Raw genomic sequence first — 18,960 nt, 5'->3', positions numbered from 1 at the left:
CCTGTCTCAAAAAAAAAAAAAAAAAAAAAAAAGAGCCAGGCTTGGTGGCTCATGCCTGTAATACCAGCACTTTGGGAGGCCTAGGCAGGCAGATCACCTGATATCAGGAGTTCGAGACCAGCCTGGCCAACATGGTGAAACCTCGTCTCTACTAAAAATACAAAAATTAGCTGGGCATGGTGGCAGGTGCCTGTAATCCCAGCTACTCGAGAGGCTGAGGCAGGAGAATTGCTTCAACCCAGGAGGCAGAGGTTGCAGTGAGCTAAGACCATGCCATTGCACTCCAGCCTGGGTAACAAGAGTGAAAAACTCCATTTCAGAAAAAAAAAGGAATAACATTCTTTTGAGGTATAATTTACGTTCCACAAAAGTCACTCATTTTCAGCATACAATTCAGTGATTTTCAGTTAATGTGCAGAATTGTGTGATCATCAACACAGTATAATTTTTAGAAGATTTCTATCACCCTAAAAAAGATTCCTTGCTGGGCACAGTGGCTTACGCCTGTAATCCCAGCACTTTGGGAGGCCGAGGCGGGTGGATCACCTGAGGTCAGGAGTTTGAGAGCAGCCTTACCAATATGATGAAACCCAGTCTCTACTAAAAATACAAAAATTAGCTGGGTGTGGTGGCATGCAACTGTAATCCCAGCTACTTGGAAGGCTGAGACAGGAGAATCACTTGAACCTGGGAGGTGGAGGTTGCAGTGAGCCAAGATCGCGCCATTGCACTCCAGCCTGGGCAACAAGAGCAAAACTCTGTCTCAAAAAAAAAAAAAAGATTCCTTGTCCCCATTTGCCCCATTTGCAGTCACTCACCTTTGATAGTAGGATGTGTTTTAGTCTTTGACTTATTTAACTGCTCTGATGTATTTCAGTCTGCTGACTGAGGCTTTCCTTTTGCCACATTCTCTTCCTTGGCTTTCTTGTCACCACTTTCTCTCCTGGTTTTCCACCTAACTTTCTGACATTTTTTTCTTCACAGATTACTTTTTTTTTTTTTTTTTTTTTTGAGACAGAGTCTTGCTCTGTCACCCAGGATGGAGTACAGTGGCGCAATGTCGGCTCACTGCAGCCTCTGCCTCCCAGATTCAAGCAATTCTCCCACCTGAGCCTCCCGAGTAGCTGGGATTACAGGGTGCGCCAATCACGCCCAGCTAATTTTTGCATTTTTAGTAGAGACAGGGTTTCACCATGTTGCCCAGGCTGGTCTCAAGTTCCTGACCTCAGATAATCTACCCACTTCAGCCTCCCAAAATGCTGGGATTACAGGCGTGAACCACCCCGCTCGGCCATACTTTTTCTGTCTGACTTTAAATATTGCTGTTCCATGGGATTCTATCCTGGCCTTCTCAGGCTACACTCTACTTAGGTGATACAGCCATTCTCATTACTACAGATGCCACATATAAGCTGATGACTCCAAAATCTCTATCTACAGCTCAGACATAGCCCCTGAGCTCCAGATTGATATGATACAGTAGTGAAAATACTTATCATTAACAGTTGGTCATTTCTTGGGCTTTGGCCATAATAAAATGCAAATAGAAAACTCACCAAATTCATATTCTTCTGGAGGAGATAATTAAGATTTACCCATATCTGGCCGGGCGCGGTGGCTCACGCCTGTAATCCCAGCGCTTTGGGAGGCTGAGATGGCCAGATCACCTGAGGTCCGGAATTCGAGACCAGCCTGACCAACATGGTGAAACCCTGTCTCTACTAAAAATTACAAAATTAACTGGGTGTGGTGGCGCATGCCTGTAATCCCAGCTACCTGGGAGGCTGAGACAGGAGAATCACTTGAACCTGGGAGGCAGAGGTTGCGGTGAGCTGAGATCACGCCATTGCACTCCAGCCTGGGCAACAAGAGCAAAATTTCGTCTCAACAAGAAAAAAAAAAAAAAAAAGATTTACCCATATCTTAGTTTTCAAAGTGGTGGATGATATATGAAATATATGCATGATCTCTGTGGTCTGTAGACCATAATATACTCTTCTTAGCAGATCTAATAAGTTAAATAAAATTATAAAGTACCTGGGCCTGGATCAGTGGCCCACGCCTGTAATCCCAGCACTGTGGGAGGCCAAAGCTAGAGGATTTCTTGAGCTCAGAAGTTCAAGGCCAGCCTGGGTAAAATAGTGAAACCCCATCTCTACCAAAAATACAAAAAAACGAGCCGGGCATAGTGATGCGTGCCTGTAGTCCCAGCTACTCAGGAGGCTGAGGTGGGAGGATTGCTTGAGCCCAGGAGGCAGAGGTTGCAATAAGCCGAGATCACACCACTGCACTCTACCCTGGGTGACAGAGTGAGACCCTGTCTCAAAAAAAACTATAAATAAATAAATAAAGTACCTATACCCCCATTACTTACTTTATTCTTACTTATATTTAGTTTTTTTTAAGGCTGAGCATGGTGGCTCACACCTAAAATCCCAGCACTTACAGAGGCTAAGGTAGGAGAATCACTTGAGGCCAGGAGTTCAAGAACAGCCTGGGTAACATAGCAAGATCCCATCTCTGAAAGAAAAAATATGCCAGGCGCGGTGGCTCACGCCTGTAATCCCAACACTTTGGGAGGCTGAGGCAGGTGAATCATGAGGTCAGGAGTTGGAGACCAGCCCCACCTCTATTAAAAATACAAAAATTAGCCGGGCGCGGTGGCAGGCACCTGTAATCTCAGCTACTGGGGAGACTGAGGCGGGAGAATCGCTTGAACCTGGGAGCCGGAGGTCGCAGTGAGCCGAGATCGCGCCACTGCATTCTAGCCTGGGTGACAGAGCAAGACTCCATCTCAAAAAAAAGAAAAAAGAAAAAGAAAAAAAATATATATATTAACATGTTTGCCTCACCAGTAGAATGATGTAACCTCAAAAGTAAAGATAAGGCTGGGCACAGTGACTCATGCTTGTAATCCTAGCACTTTGGGAGGCCAAGGCAGGTGCATCACTTGAGGTCAGGAGTTCAAAACCAGCCTGGCCAATGTGGTGAAATCCGGTCTGTATTAAAACTACAAAAAAATTAGCAGGGCATAGTGGCGGGCACCTGTAATCCCATCTACTTGGGAGGCTGAGGCAGAAGAATTGCTTGAACCTGGGAGGCGGAGGTTGCTGTGAGCCAGGATCGCACCACTGCACTCCAGCCTGGGTGACAGAGTGAAACTCTGTCTCAAAAAAAAAAAAAAAAAAAAAAGTAAGGACCAAATATTTTTCTGCTTTATATTTCCAGTAGAAAGGCAGAGCACCTGGTACACAGTAGTTAAAAGTGTTTGTCGAATGAATAAATGAACAAATGAATATTTCAGGACAAAGGATACTTGAAACTGAATTCGTGTGTTTAATGTAATGAACACTGGCTTTGGGCTCCAAATATTATATTTCATCTTTTCCTCATAACAAAATTACAATTTTAATGCAAAAATCTATCTTTCTCCACACAGCCATAGATCTATCTGTCCCAGTCTTAGTAATCCCATTTCTCTTGCAGTGACAGATTTAGGATGGGGATATGAAGCAATTCTGGCCAGTGAGATGTAATGGGGAGTTTGCTGGGGGATTCTGGGAAATGTTTTTGTTTTTGTTTTTGTTTTTTTTTTACTTACAGAGATACATAGATGGCGTCTCCTTTCCTTGGACTTTATAGGATATAGATGTGTCAGCTTGAACTATAGCAGCAATCTTGTGATTATTGGGGAAGCTAGCATCTAAGAGCAAAGTCAATACACTGAGAAAGGCAGAGCAGAAAGACAGAACAACCTGGTTCTTGTAGACATTGCTGGGTAGGAGGGAATTAACCAGTCCTGGAAGCTTCGGACTTCCCTTTTTTTCTTTTTTTTTTTTTTTTTTTTTTTGAGACGGAGTCTTGCTCTTGTCGCCCAGGCTGGAGGGCAATGGCATGATCTTGGCTCATTGCAACCTTCGCCTCCCAGGTTCAAGCCATTCTTTCGCCTCAGCCTCCTGAGTACCTGGGATTACAGGCGCCTGCCGCCACGCCTGGCTAATTTTATTTTATTTTATACTTACTTATTAATTTTTTTTTTTTTAGACAGAGTCTCGCTCTGTCGCCTAGGCTGGAGTGCAGTGGTGCGATCTCCGCTCACTGCAAGCTCCGCCTCCCGGGTTCATGCCATTCTCCTGTCTTAGCCTCCCAAGTAGCTGGGACTACATTGGACTACAGGCGCGTGCCACCACGCCTGGGTAATTTTTTTTTTTTTTTTTTTTTTTTTGTATTTTTAGTAGAGACGGGGTTTCACCATGTTAGCCAGGATGGTCTCGATCTCCTCACCTCGTGATCCGCCCGCCTCGGCCTCCCAAAGTGCTGGGATTACAGGCGTGCTCCACCACGGCCGGCTAATTTTTGTATTTTTAGTAGTGACGGGGGTTTTGCCATATTGGCCAGGCTGGTCTTGAACTCCTAACCTCGTGATCCTCCCATCCCGGCCTCCCAAAGTGCTGGGATTACAGGCGTGAGCCACTGCACCGGCCAGGACTTCTTTATGTGATTTGCCCTATTGTTGAAACTTTTTTTTTTTTTTTTAAGATGGAGTCTCCCTCTGTTGCCCAGGCTGGAGTGCAGTTGTGCAGTCTTGGCTCACTGCAACCTCCGCCTCCCGGGTTCGAGCAACACTCCTGCCTCAGCCTCCCTAGTAGCTAGGATTATAGGCGCTCACCACCACACCCGGCTAATTTTTGTATTTTTAGTAGAAACGAGGTTTCACCATGTTGGCCAGGCTGGTCTCTTAACTCCTGAGGTCAAGTGATCCTCCTGCCTTGGCCGCACCAAAGTGCTGGGATTACAGATGTGAGCCACAGAGCCCGCCCATTTAAACTATTTAGAGTTGAGTTTTCTGTTTCTTCCAGCTGAAAGGTTCTGAAATGATAATGTTAGTAAATGGATCACATAGCAAATAAACTGTGGGGTTTTTTTCTTTATTTTTTTGTTTTTTTGTTTTTTTTTCCCTCATCAAAAGATAGTGGAGTATATATATAAAGGGCACATATCAACCCTGTTGTAATCTTTGTTGTCTGTATTGGACTACAGCTACGATGTAGGTGTTCTTGCAAGCCTCCTCTGGAAAGACTGCACACTGTCCTTGATCATCTCCGATCTGGACAACAGCAATAACAGTGTGTCAGGTAAAGCCAGGAAGACAGTTGGTATGAAAAGTGATTTGGAAATTTTTTGTCTTTATTGATGAGAATAATGTGAATTGGTTTTGTTTTGTTTTGGTGGATTTTTTTTTTTTTTTTTTTGAGATGGAGTCTCGCTCTGTCACCCAGGCTGGAGTGCAGTGGCATGATCTCGGCTCACTGAAATCTCCACTTCTCAGGCTCAAGGAATCCTCCCATCTCAGCCTCCTGAGTAGCTGGGATCACGGAAGTGCACCACCATGCCTGGCTAATTTTTTGTATTTTTGGTAGAGATGAGGTTTCATCATGTTGCCCAGGCTGGTCTAGAAATTAATGTGGGCTGGGCCCTGTGGCTCACGCCTGTAATCCCAGCACTTTGGGAGGCTGAGGCGGGCAGATAACAAGGTCAGGAGATCGAGACCATCCTGGTTAACACAGTGAAACCCTGTGTCTACTAAAAATATACAAAAATTAGCTGGGCATGGTGCCATGCGCCTGTCCCAGCTACTCGGGGGGCTGAGGCAGGAGAATTGCTTGAACCCGGGAGGTGGAGGTTGCAGTGAGCCGAGATTGCGCCATTGCACTCCACACTCCAGCCTGAGCAACAAGGGCGAAACTCAGTCTCTTTTTTAGGCATATGAGACTGCCTGCCGTTGTTATGGAAGATGCTTGGGAAGAGATGGTTGTTTATCAATTCCCCTGTCTTTTGGCAGCACCTCACCCTGGTACGTTACTATGCCTGGTTAACTGAGCCTAGAACTTCTTTTTTTTTTTTTTTGAGACAGAGTCTCGCCCTGTTGTCCAGGCTGGAGTGCAATGGCGCGATCTCGGTTCACTGCAACCTCTGCTTCCCGGGTTCAAGCGATTCTCCTGCCTCAATTTCCCGAGTAGCTAGGATTACAGGTGCCTGGCACCATGCCCGGCTAATTTTTGTATTTTTAGTAAGGGTTTCACCATGCTGGTCATGCTGGTCTCGAACTCCTGACCTCAGGCGATCCGCCCCTCTTCGGCCTCCCAAAGTGCTGGGGTTATAGGCGTGAGCCACGGCGCCCCGCTGCTGAGAGCTTCTTGTATTCAGTTTCACCATAGAAAGGGATGGGTTTAAAATGCTGTTCATACAGTCCTTGATACAATTCCCTTGTTTTTGTCCTTGTTTTACCCCTACCTTATATGGTACCTGGTATTTCACATTCCTGAGCAGAATTTCTGCAGTTCTGCTTAGCTGATTGGCTTGCTTCTTGTTAATTCATCCTTCAGTAAGCACTTTATATGTTCTGTTTAGTCAGTTACCATTGCTCTATCTTTGTCTCCCATCTTAAAATATTATGGCTCTGGGTTACAGATGTCAAACCCAGAGTTTGCATTTTAATTTCTTTATTCTCGTTTTGGAATGGTTTCAGAGAGAGAAGACAGAACATCTTTATCTTCCTAAAACCGGTAGTTTGTTCATTTTTCCTGTGATGTTGGGGCTTATTATCTCACTTGATAGTTTGAGCTACAACTTCTATAATTATTTTGATATCTTTTGATTTTATATAAAATAAAGTCCTAGTTACTTTGTGTTAATTGAAAAGCCGAAGAAACATTCACAGAAAGATAGTTTCTCTTGGCTTCTTTGGCAAGTTACAATTTGGCTGTGCAGTCTGTTGGTATTTCAGTGCAAACAGTGTTGGTCTCACTTTTCTGTCCTAAGATGCTCTGTTCTTTATATAAACAGCAGTAGAGGCAGTTGTTCTCTTCTACTCTGAGAGTGATTATCACTTAGTAGCAGGTGGAGTGATTCATTCTCTTGTACATCTTAGAGGAGATTTTATTATTTGTGGGGGATAGAGTGTGGGGAGAGGAGAGCTCCAGCAATGTGTCAGATTTTATACATTCTGGACTAGCATAAAAAGCAGCGAGTTCTTCCCCCACTGCAATTTCAAAGCCTGGAAGTAACACCTCACTTACAAGGCTTTGAGAAATCACATTATTCATAACGGGGACCATGATTCACATGAACAGAACAAAATGGAATTATCAAAAATAGATTCTGTAGATCAATCCGTAGCAAAAATATCTTCTGACTTAGCTATTAATTGGCTATAATTACAGGAAGGACCATTCCATTTAAGTTCTACCACCTTCTCCACTTTGACTGAATAATCTTTATTCTCCCATGGCATGTCCTTATAGGTCAAAGTATTTGAAAAACAGGTTTTAACATGACTCGTCTCCCCCTTTATTTTTTGTAGTCTTTTAAAAATGAGACTTACTTCAACATACCTTGTGTTAATTGTACTCATTTAACTGGTCACCTTGAATTACTGAGCATTTGTCATTTTTATGCTTTGTATATTGACCCATTATTATTTTTAGTAGCAATGATTATAATAACCTGCAGTGTGAGTTAGAAGGGCTTTGCATTTGATGGAATTTGAATTCCTGCCAGAGCTATTATTTATTTCAAATGTGAGCAATATGATTTCAGTCCTTTTACCTGTACAGTTTTTCTCCTTCTATTGATTTCCTGCCTCTCCAACAGTAATAAATCCCTTTTTAGGGAGTAGTAAACAGAAAAAGGCAGTTCCAGTGTGGTAACTACTACTTTATATATACACATACAATATTGAGTGCCTAATATTCAAGGAACTATGCAAGGTGTTTTAAGGGATCTAAATATGAGAATGTGAGCTGCAAGTAACAATAACAAAGAAATACAAAGACACATAAAAGCATTATTAAATATAAAGACATTTATTATGTTACTAAAAAGAAATCTAGAAGGCCAGTTCCAGGGCTGGTACAGCGGCTCAATGATGCCTTTTAGCTTTCTGCTTAGCCGTCATCAATGATTGGCTTTTTTCATTAGAATTATATATTAATGTTCGGCCGGGTGCGGTGGCTCACGCCTGTAATCCCAGCACTTTGGGAGGCCGAGGCGGGCGGATCATGAGGTCAGGAGATCAAGACCATCCTGGCTAACACAGTGAAACCCCGTCTCTACTAAAAATACAAAAAAATTAGCCGGGCATGGTGGCAGGCGCCTGTAGTCCCAGCTATTCGGGAGGCTGAGGCAGGAAAATGGCGTGAACCCGGGAGGCAGAGCTTCAATGTTCAGAAGAGCTATGTTAGCTCTAAATATCATGTCCTTACACAGCTACATCAATGGCAGAAAAATGGCAGTTTTTTCTCATTTATTCGTTTTCATCAAGGAAGAAAATATGTCTCTCTATATCTCTTCTCTTAGAATAAAAAAAGCCTCTAGCACATTTCCTTCATCTCCCACTGGCTCAGATGGACTCATGTGCCTATAACTTAGCTGAAGGGAGGCTGGAAACACATCTGTCATTTCTAGTATGTATGGTGGAAGTATGTGTGTGTGTTATGTGTGCATTGCTGGATATGCAACCACTAGTGTCTGTCACTAAGAATAAGATGAAATTGACTGGGCGTGGTGGCTCACGCCTGTAATCTCAGCACTTTGGGAGGCCAAGGCAGGCGGATCACTTGAGGTCAGGAGTTTGAGACTAGCCTGGCCAACATGGTGAAACCCCGTCTCTACTGAAAATACAAAAATTAGCTGGACATGGTGGCACACTTCTGTAATCTCAGCTATTCAGGAGGCTGAGGCAGGAGAATCGCTTGAACCCAGGAAGTGGAGGCTGCAGTGAGCCGAGATCAGCCACTGCACTCCAGCCTGGACAGAGTAAGACTCTGTCTCCAAAAAGGAAAAAGAGAAATTTCAGCCGAGCACAGTGGCTCACGCCTGTAGTCCCAGCACTTTGGGAGAGCAAGATGGGCGGATCATCTAAGGTCGGGGGTTCGAGACTAGCCTGACCAACATGGAGAAACCCCATCTCTAGTAAAAATACACAATTAGCTGGGCGTGATGGCACATGCCTGTAATCTCAGCTACTCAGGAGGCTGAGGTAGGAGAATTGCTTGAACCCGACAGGTGGAGGTTGCGGTGAGCCGAGATCACGCCATTGCACTCCAGCCCGGGCAACAAGAGCAAAACTCCGTCTCAAAAAAAAAAAAAAAAATTCAGTCCTCCTGCAAGAAGTTTTGTGTCTCTCAGGGCATAAGATAAGCTATAATTTTATTACAATTTCTGTGTGATAGATTCCCTACATACTCCTGGGCTTCAATTTAGATATGACCTTTAAATTGATAATGAAAGCTGCTTTAGGTACTTTGAATTTGGACCTGTGAAGACTGTCCTCTCCCATTGTTCCTAATTTTTAGTTACAAGATCTGTTCTCAGCATCTTTTTCATAAGTAATGGTTTAGGAAAGAAGTATCAAATTACATGACATATTTTTGGGTAATGTTCTCTTTCTCCAAAATGCTCTTAACCTTCCTTCTCTGCATGCCCAAATCCCATTCATCCTTTGAAGACAGTGAAAAATAATTCCTCTTTTATTTGATTTTGTCAGTAAACATCTGCTGCATGCTTACTATGTAGCAAGCACTCTTCAAGCACTGGGGATACAAGATGAGATCTGACCTCGTGGAGGTTACAGTCAAGTAGGGAACACTGACAATGAACAGCAATTAAGAATAGGATACAATAGGACAGGCAAAGGTACTTATACTGTTAGTGGGGATGGGAGCAGATGGGAGCAAGACTTGTGTGGTAGACTGAATGTTTGTGTCTCCCCAAAATTCATATGTTGAAACTATAGTCCCCAATGTGATGGTATTAGTAGGTGGGATCTTAGGGAGGTGATTAGGTCATGAGGGTGGAGTGCCCATAAATGGGATTAGTTCCCTCGTAAGAGGGAGCCCAGAGAGCTTTCTTGCTCTCTTTCTGCCATGTGAGGGCACAGTGAGAAGATGGTTGTCTATGAACCAGGAAGTGGGCCTTCACCAGACACGGTATCTTCTGGTACCTTGCTCTTGGACTTTCCAGTCTCCAGCTGTGAGAAATAAACATTTGTTGTTTAAGCCACCCAGTCATGGTATTCTGTTATAGCAGCCTGAATGGACAAAGACAACTTCTTTAAGTGGTAAGTGATTTAAAAGAAAAAAAAAAAAGACTATTTCTTTAACTGAAGGATGAGTAGGAATTGGGGAAGAGTGGGGAAGGGAGGGGAAGAGTGTTTGCAGTAAAGAAAAGTGAGTGTAGGAAATCATGAAGGTGAAAATGTTGGTGAAAATACTCTTGAAAAGGGCCTAATTCCTCTTTCTCCTGAGTAATTTTTCCATTAGCTATACCCTACAGCACTTAATATGCAATGTTTAGGCCATAAAGTCTCTGAAGACAAAACTTACACAGAGTACTTGGTAAATATGAAGGCAGCTTCAGAGGATAATGAGGCTGTGTATGTGTCAATGCAAAATGAAAGCTTAAAACATTAAAACATTTTAGGTAAGAGGTGGACTAGACCATAAGGCCCTTCAAAATGACAGGGAACAGTACCACCTGTCTAGGTGACTACAGAGACCAAAGCAGCAGGGAGGACTGATTCATAAAGTTCTGTAGGAAGTACAAAGTAATTATAGTTCCAATCCTCAGATGTTACTTTAAAGTCTATTTCAGGAAGCATAATGAAAACTTGGTACCCATCAGAAAGAAAATAGCTACTCACTTTTGTTTGCATAATCTTTTAAAAAAGTTTCTTGGTTTAAGCTGCTCTTTGTATGTGCCAGGGTTCTGGGTTAATGGTGGAGAGGACCCTATTAGACCTGACAAACTACTTGTAAAATCAAATGTCCATGCTACAAGCCAGCTTTTTACCATTTTATTTTAGATGCATGTTCTACTCGCACATGGCTGGGAGAGGAACCAGAAGGGAGTAAATTTTGATAGAGATGGTTTGAGGATATAGCTGTTGTCCTGATAGGCCAGAATAGATGATATTTTAAGAACTTTGGTTCTTCCCTGTAATTTATTCTAGGTCAGCAATTCATCCCTGGGCCTGAGAAGGCACTTTTTTGATCCTGTCATTTCTACAGCTAAGCAAATAACTCCCCAATAATGAGAAAATGTACATAAATGTTTTTGTGAATGATATAAGATACTATACACAAATGTAAGGACATATTTTTTATTATTCACTTAGAATTTTTTTTTTTTTTTTTTTTTTTTTTTTTTTTTAAGACAGGGACTTGTTCTGTCGCCCAGATTTCAGTGTAGTGGTGCCATACCTCAGCCTCCAACTCCTGGACTCAAGCAATCCTTCTGCTTCAGGCTCCTGAGTAGCCAGAACTACAGGAGCACACCACGATATTCGGCTATTTTATTTTTTGTAGAGATAGTGTCTTGCTTTGTTGCCCAGCCTGGTCTCGAACTCCTGGGCTCAAGCGATTCTACCGCCTCGGCCTCCCAAAGTGCTGGGATTACAGACGTGAGCCACAGCGCCCAGCCACTTTATGGATTTTTTTTTTTTTTTTTTTTTGAGACAGAGTCTCGCTCTTGTTGCCCAGACTGGAGTGCAATGGTGTGACCTTGGCTCACTGCAACCTCCGCCTCCCGTGTTCAAGCGATTCTCCTGCCTCAGCCTCCCAAGTAGCTGGGATTACAGGCACCCGCCACCACACCACGTTAATTTTTTGTATTTTTAGTAGAGATGGGGTTTCATCATGTTGGCCAAGGCTGGTCCGGAACTCCTGACGTCAGGTGATCCACCCAACTCAGCCTTCCAAAGTGCTGGGATTACAGGGATGAGCCACCACGCCCGGCTTTTTTTTTTTTTTTTTTCTGTTGAGATGGAGTCTCGCTCTGTCGCCAGGCTGGAGTGCAGTGGTGTGATCTCGGCTCACTGCAACCTCCGCCTCCCGGGTTCAAGCGATTCTCCTGCCTCAGCCTCCTGAGTAGCTGGGACTACAGGCGCACGCCACCACCCCCAGCTAATTTTTGCATTTTTAGTAGAGACAGGGTTTCACCATGTTGGCCAGGATGGTCTTGATCTCTTGACCTCGTGATCCACTCGCCTCCGCCTCCCAAAGTGCTGGGATTACAGCCGTGGGCCACCGCGCCCAGCCCGCTTTATGGATTTTGCAAGTCATTTACTCCCTCTAGGCTTCAGTTTCCTCATCTGCAAAATTGGGAGGCCATGATTCTGGCAGTTATAACATTCCTGGGAGCAATGAAAGAGAACGTTATTTAGTAAGATGCCTGTGAGGAATTACAATGAGAGGATGGAGAAGGTGGGGTGTGTGCAATGGTGAAGAAGGGATCTGAGGACTGTGAGGCACGGCTGAGGGCTCAGGAAAGAGGCTCCTATTACAAATTTTAAGGCTATAGGACCCCACCCACACTTTTTGGGGGATCATATTCCACCTTTGTCCCGGCCCCGTCTCCGCCCCACCCTTCTCCCCCTCCCCTTTCTTTCCTTCCCCTCCCCTCAGGCTGAGAAGCGCCACACTTCTTATGGCCGCCACAGTGCTCCGCTTTCCACTGCTCGAGGGCTGCGCGCGCTCTCACGCTGCCACCTCACTCGCGTGTGGGCTCGCCCTCAGCCCCTTCCGATTGGCTCATTATGTAAGTGACGTAAGGGCTCCAGCCTCCCACTAACTTATCCCTGGCTTGCCCCGCCTCCTCCTGGCTTCTTTTGACGCCAGTGGAACCCTAACCTGCCCCGTCGCCGCCGTGCGGGAGGAGCCGGTAGAGCTGTCCAAACCAGGAAGGCGATGGCGATGGCGGTGGCGCGCACGCATGCACGCACGCACGCACGCCAGCGGCCGGCGGGGCCGCAGGCTCGCGCCCGGGCTCGCCCCGCGCCGCGCCAGAGGCTCGCGCACTCAGCAGGTTGGGCTGCGGCGGCGGCGGCAGCTGTGGAAGCTCAGGCGCTGCGCGTGAGAGGTCCCAGACGTCTGCGGTTCCGGCTCCGCCACCCTCAGCTTCTCTCCCCCAGGTCTGGGAGCCGAGTGCGGAAGGAGGGAACGGCCCTAGCTTTGGGAAGCCAGAGGACACCCCTGGCTCCTACCGACACCGCCCTCCTTCCCTTCCCAGCCGCGGGCCTCGCTCGGTGCTAGGCTACTCTGCCGGGAGGCGGCGGCGGCTGCCAGTCTGTGGAGAGTCCTGCTGCTCTCCAGCCGGGCTCCTCCACCGGGCCTTGCAGGGGCCGAGAGAGCTCGGTGCCCGCCCTTCCGCTCGCCTTTTTCGTCAGCTGGCTGGAGTGGGCTGAGGCGGCGGCCGCTCCTCTAGTTCCACAATGTCCACGGGCGGAGACTTCGGGAATCCGCTGAGGAAATTCAAGCTGGTGTTCCTGGGGGAGCAAAGCGGTGAGTGCGTGGCTCCCCTACTCCTGGCAGCTGGCCGCAGCGTCTCCGCACCGCCCCCGGTGCGGCCCTTCCGTCCGCGGAGGCTCCCTGCCCACCTCGCGTCCGCCCTCGTTGCCACCGCAGCCCTTCCCGATGTGCCCCCCGGTGCCACTGGCTCTTCGCCAGTGGCCGAGTTTTTACCCTGTTCCCCGGGTTCTTCAATCCTCGACTCCCCGGCTCCGTTCCCCGCAGTCCGGCCATCTCCGGTCGATCTGCCCTCCCTCCCCAGACCTCACCCCGCCCAGCCTCTTGTCCATCCCTTTCTTCCTCCGGTCTCGGTCATTGCCCGTACCCCGGCCCCCTTTCTTGAGCCCCACCCTTATTCCTTCTCTTTTCCCAGTTCCTCAGCTCTGTGAGGCCCACTCAGGGAAGCCCCACTCCCGAGAGCGGGCCCTCTTCAACCTTGGCCAAGGAGGGTGGGATCTGGGCGTTGTTTTCCCCAGAGGCTTGGCCCTGAGAAGTGCTGATGTCGTGGGAAGGAGTGGTAGTAGAAAAAATTAAATGATTTTCACCTGGGTGGGAAATTAGTCTGGGCCATAGAGGAAACATCTGAATTGGAGACGACTTGAGCATGGGGTGGTTGGGGGTGAAAGGGGTAGCGTCGGCAGTGGAGATTTTTGCCCCTTAGGTTAGATGGGGCTGTGGCTTGTCGGAAAACCTCATTTTGTTCTCTTCACTTTCATCACTGAAAATTCTTTTGGCAATGTTGATGATTTTTCAATCTCTGCCAGATGCTATGTCATGATAATTTTACTTGGAATTTTTCTCATCTCACCTCCCCTTTTTCTCTTTTCAACATGAAGCAGCGTCTGAGTCTCATGGTGGTACAAAAGGGAATTACTGGGGAAATGTTAATTATTCATTCCTTCTTGAGTATTTTCCAATGATATATTGAGGATTCATGTGAGAGAAGGCTTGGAATAACAAACATCTTTGTTTTGTCGGATTTCCTTTGGAAAATGGAGTAGAGTAGAAACAGACTCATCATCTAGTTACCTAAATTAGATTTAAATACCATTTGGGCTAAATAATTCTTTTATGCTTAATATTCCGTACTGTCTGATGAGTGAAATTGTTCTGTCATTTACCTGGTCAGGTTCTGCTGTCACTGTACTTTTGTATTAGATACTAGATCCTAATTTTGTGATGGTTGTATCTACGATTACTTCTTGTAGTAATTCCAGTTTTATGCTGTATTATACAAACTTGACACTCGACAATTCAGAGATGATTACCCTCCTTTGTTTTTCTCATACTTTGCATGACCATCTTTAAAATTCAGAAATTGAGAGATTAGTTCTGAGTCATCAAACATTGAGTACCTACTAGGTGTTTTAGGTGAGGTTATAGAAAACATTAGTTATTTGTTTTGACTGGAAGGCATGTAAGTGATATAAATTCGTAGCTTTTATTACTACTTTGAACTATTTATAGTAATTTGTATGCCATCACAGAGGTTAATACTCTTGCAAAATTGCCTCCAGTTAGAACTGGGAAATCATTTTTCTCCTTTCATGTGTAGATTATCTTCCCCTCCTCCCTTTTGGGGGGAAAAATACAATCTCCCTCCTTTTTGCTTATATATTTTCCTGAAGTAAGTATGAACTTGTGTCTTTAGGTGAGTAACTTGGTAGAACCTATGGAGTTGAGTCTAGTCCAGCTTTTCTGTGTCAATATCAGGATAGTTCCCAAACATAAAATATAGTTTATTGGTTATTATTGATAAAAAGGATCCAAAGTGCTTATTGTGCATTCTAAGGATATTATTGCCTTCCTTATGTTGTGATGCACAGCTATTTAGTTTGCATGAAAAAACCTATTCATCTTCCTGTCTAAAAAGGTTTTAGCATGAATGGAGTGCTTAACTTCCTAAGTATCTTCAGGTTTCCTTTGAATTTCTTGAGTATTTGTGTATGTTCTAATGCATAATGGAGAATTTTATGGCTTCTAATTTCGTACCTTGTTTAAGCCTCTACTACCCTCCCCCCTCCATTACTGAAGCCTGGTTAGATTTTTTTTAATAGACTTTATTTTTTAGAACAGTTTTAGACTTCAGAAAAATTGAAAAGATAGTGTAGAGTTCCCATATACCCACACATCTAGTTTCCCCGATTATCAACATCTTGCATTAGTATGGCACATTTGTTAACAATTAATGAACTAATATTGATATGTTATTATTAACTTAAGTCCATAGTTTATTTAGATTTTTAGTTTTAACCTAATGTCCTTTTTCTGTTTCAGCATTCAATTCAGGATGTGAAGTTAATTATCTTTTGAGGTTACTATATTGTCAAGTAATGCCATTCATTAGCTTTGACAATGAAAGATTGATCTCTGTTTTCATGGTCAGTGTCTATAGTTTTCTTATGCGTTAGTAGAGGTCTGTAGGCTCCATGTCGTTTTGATGTAACTCTTCATGAATTATTTATTTTTAGGTCTGTTAGAATTCCACAATTCAGCTTTCAAAGACTGTAATCTATGGCAAAGCCTTGTTTTTTCTTAATAGCATTTACCACATTTACAATTATCTTATTTTTTGTGTGTTTGTTTTTATTTCCCACAGAAGAATGCAACTCCCATGAAGATAAAAACTATTCTTTTTTGTTCAGTGTATCCCCATTGCCTAGCGTAGAGCCAGGCTCATAGTAGCTGTTCAGACATGTTGGGTAAATGAACGATGGCTGAATCTAGTAGTAACGAAAGCTAGTAGCCTATATTACACTCTTTGACATGGTGAAGTTCACATTTTTTCCTTACGCAATTGATAGTTTAACAATAACACTTAAAACTTATATCATTTGATTGTATACAGGAATATATCAGATACTTAAGGGGGTAGAGAAACCAATCGTTTAGAGGCCCAACCATTTCATTCAAAAAATAGGACTGACCTGAATTTTGTACTTTTTTTTTGAGTTGAGCAAAATTAGTCTTCCTTTATTAAAGTTGTTGAATTATTTGCTATTAATGTAACGCATGAAAAGTATTCAAATTATACCAATGATGTGCTCATGTGCTCATGGAACTGATTTGAAATTAGGTTTTATTTGGCTTATCAAAAATTTAAGATACTAGGCTGGGTGCGGTGGTTCATGCCTGTAATCCCAGCACTTTGGGAGGCTGAGATAGGTGAATCATCTGAGGTCAGCAGTTCAAGACCAGCCTGGCTAACATGGTGGAGTCCCTGGCTCCCCCCCCGCCCCATGGCCCGGTCTCTACAAAAATACAAAAATTATCCAGGTATGATGGCGGGTGGGAGCCTGTAATCCCAGCTACGCAGGAGGCTGAGGCAGGAGAATCGCTTGAACCTGAGAGGCGGAGGGTGCAGTGAGCCGAGATCATGCCATTGCACTCCAGCCTGGGTGACAGAGTGAGACTCCGTCTCAAGAAAAAAAAAAAAAATATATATATATATATATATATATGTATGTATGTATATTTAAGATACTATGCTCTATAATGAAAATGAATTGTGTCAGTACATGAAGCAGATTGAGTTAATGACATCAATCTTAACCTTAGATAAATTCTTACGGTTTAATAAAGGAATGTTTGGCTGGGCGTGGTGGCTCATGCCTGTAATCCCAGCACTTTAGGAGTCCGAGGCAGGCAAATCACCTGAGGTCAGGAGTTCAAGACCAGCCTGGCCAACATGGCAAAATCCCATCTCTACTAAAAATCCAAAAACTAGCTGGGCGTGGTGGCGTGTGCCTGTAATCCCAGCTACTCAGGAGGCTGAGGCAGGAAAATTGCTCAACCCAGGAGGTGGAGGTTGCAGTGAACTGAGATTGCCCCACTGCACTCCAGCCTGGGCCTCAGAGCGAGACTTTGTCTCTAAATAAATAAATAAAGGAATGTTGAAATACACAATTGGAAGTTTCCTTGAGGAATCTGTTTTGTTACTACCTCTGGCTATTGTCTTGAGATGCAGAGGCAGTTTTAGTAATGTCACTCAGTGGTTTACAGTAGAAGGTTTCACTATATATACATGTTACCAATTATAAATTAGGAGATGTAATGGCAGAGAGAAGTGCATACTCAGCCTACTACTGTTTTTTTCACTTTATATTGCCTTTTCTTTTTTTCCATCAATGCTGATCAAATTGCAATATGTTAGATAAGGAAAAAATGTCTTATTGTCAGAGACTAGCAGTACTGACCAGTTGTTTTTCTTTTGAGACAGGGTCTACCTCTGTCACTCAGGCTGGAGTGCAGCGGTGTGATCTCAGCTCACTGCACCCTCCACCTCCCAGGCTTAAGTGATCCTCCCACCTCAGCCTCCCAAGTAGCTGGGACAACAGGCATGCACCACCACGCCTGGCTAATTTTTGTATTTTTTTGTAGAGATGGGGTTTTACCATGTTGCCCAGGCTGGTCTCAAAGTTTTGAGGTGGCAAGATCCTCCGGCCTCAGCCTCCGAAAGTGCTGGGATTACAGGTGTGAGCCACCACGCCTGGCCAGTACTGAACATTTTATATTGGCTAGATCAGTGGTTTTTAAACTTTTTTTTCCCCAAGACCCCTTTCTGCTCTTACAAATTTTTGAGGATCCTGAAGAGCTCTGTTAATGTAGTTGTTATTGTTGTTGTTCTTCCTCCTCCTCCTCTTCTTCCTCCTCCTCCTCTTCTTCCTCCTCCTCTTCTTCCTCCTCCACCTCTTCTTCCTCCTCCTCTTCCTTCTCCTCCTCCTGTTCTTCTTCTTCTTCCTCCTCCTTCTCTTCTTTCTCTTCCTTCCCCCTTCTCCCTTCCTTCCCCCTTTCCACCTCCCCCTTCCTTTCCCTTTCTCCCTTCCTTCCTCCTTTCCTCTTCCCATTTCCTTCCCCCTTCTTGGATGCAGTGACTGTTCACAGGGGCTATCATGGCCAACTGCAGCCTTGTCTCAAGCTCTCCTCCTGCCTCAGCCTCCCTAGTAGCTGGGACTATAGGCACATGCCACTGTGCCTGGCTTTTGTTTATGTAGTTTATATCAACATTTAGGCCAGGTGCGGTGGCTCACGCCTGTAATCCCAGCACTTTGGGAGGCCGAAGTGGGTGGATCACCTGAGGTCAGGGGTTCGAGACCAGCCTGGGCAACATGGTGAAACCCCGTTTCTACTAAAAATACAAAATTAGCCGGGCATGGTGGTGCGTGCCTGTAGTCGCAGCTCTTCGGGAGGCTGAGGCAGGAGAATTGCTTGAACTCGGGAGGTGGAGGTTGCAGTGAGTCAAGATCGTGCCACTGCGCTCCAGCCTGGGCAACAGAGTGAGGCTCCGGCTCAAAATAAATGAATAAATATATCAACATTTACTGTATTGAAAAAGAAAATTTCAAAATATTTAATATGTTAAAAAATAATAGGGCCGAGCGTGGTGGCTCATGCTTGTAATCCCAGCATTTTGAGAGGCCGAGGCAGGCGGATCACTTGAGGTCAGAAGTTTGAGACCAACCTGGCCAATATGGTGAAACCCCGTCTCTACTAAAAATACAAAGAAATTAGCCTGGCATGGTGGTGGACGGTGCCAGTGGTAGTGCCAGCTACTCAGGAGGCTGAGGCAGGAGAGTCGCTTGAACCCGGGAGGCGGAGGTTGCAGTGAGCCAAG

At 44.8% G+C, this 18,960-nt stretch overlaps 1 protein-coding gene and 1 long non-coding RNA gene across 4 annotated transcripts in view; one reads left to right on the top strand and one right to left on the bottom strand.

Annotated features, from left to right (window-relative positions):
* Positions 1–11,150: 11,150 nt before the first annotated feature.
* Positions 11,151–13,324, bottom strand: LOC134731250 (uncharacterized). Its single transcript, XR_010113473.1, has 2 exons — positions 12,690–13,324; positions 11,151–12,193 (listed from the first exon to the last, which is right to left on the bottom strand). It is a non-coding gene; the product is annotated as an uncharacterized LOC134731250 (long non-coding RNA).
* RAB6A (RAB6A, member RAS oncogene family) overlaps positions 13,201–18,960 on the top strand; it is an 85,769-nt gene continuing 80,009 nt past the window's right edge. For all 3 annotated transcript variants that reach the window (XM_008967427.4, XM_003814665.5, XM_014346927.4), the window contains exon 1: positions 13,201–13,340. In XM_008967427.4, coding sequence (XP_008965675.1) covers positions 13,271–13,340 — 70 coding nt within the window. In that variant the 5' untranslated portion in view covers positions 13,201–13,270. The remainder of the gene's footprint in view (positions 13,341–18,960) is intronic.

Source organism: Pan paniscus, chromosome 9, assembly GCF_029289425.2.
Source record: "Pan paniscus chromosome 9, NHGRI_mPanPan1-v2.0_pri, whole genome shotgun sequence".
In the NCBI taxonomy this organism is placed as follows: domain Eukaryota; kingdom Metazoa; phylum Chordata; class Mammalia; order Primates; family Hominidae; genus Pan; species Pan paniscus.
This window is presented reverse-complemented; position numbering and strand designations above follow the sequence as displayed.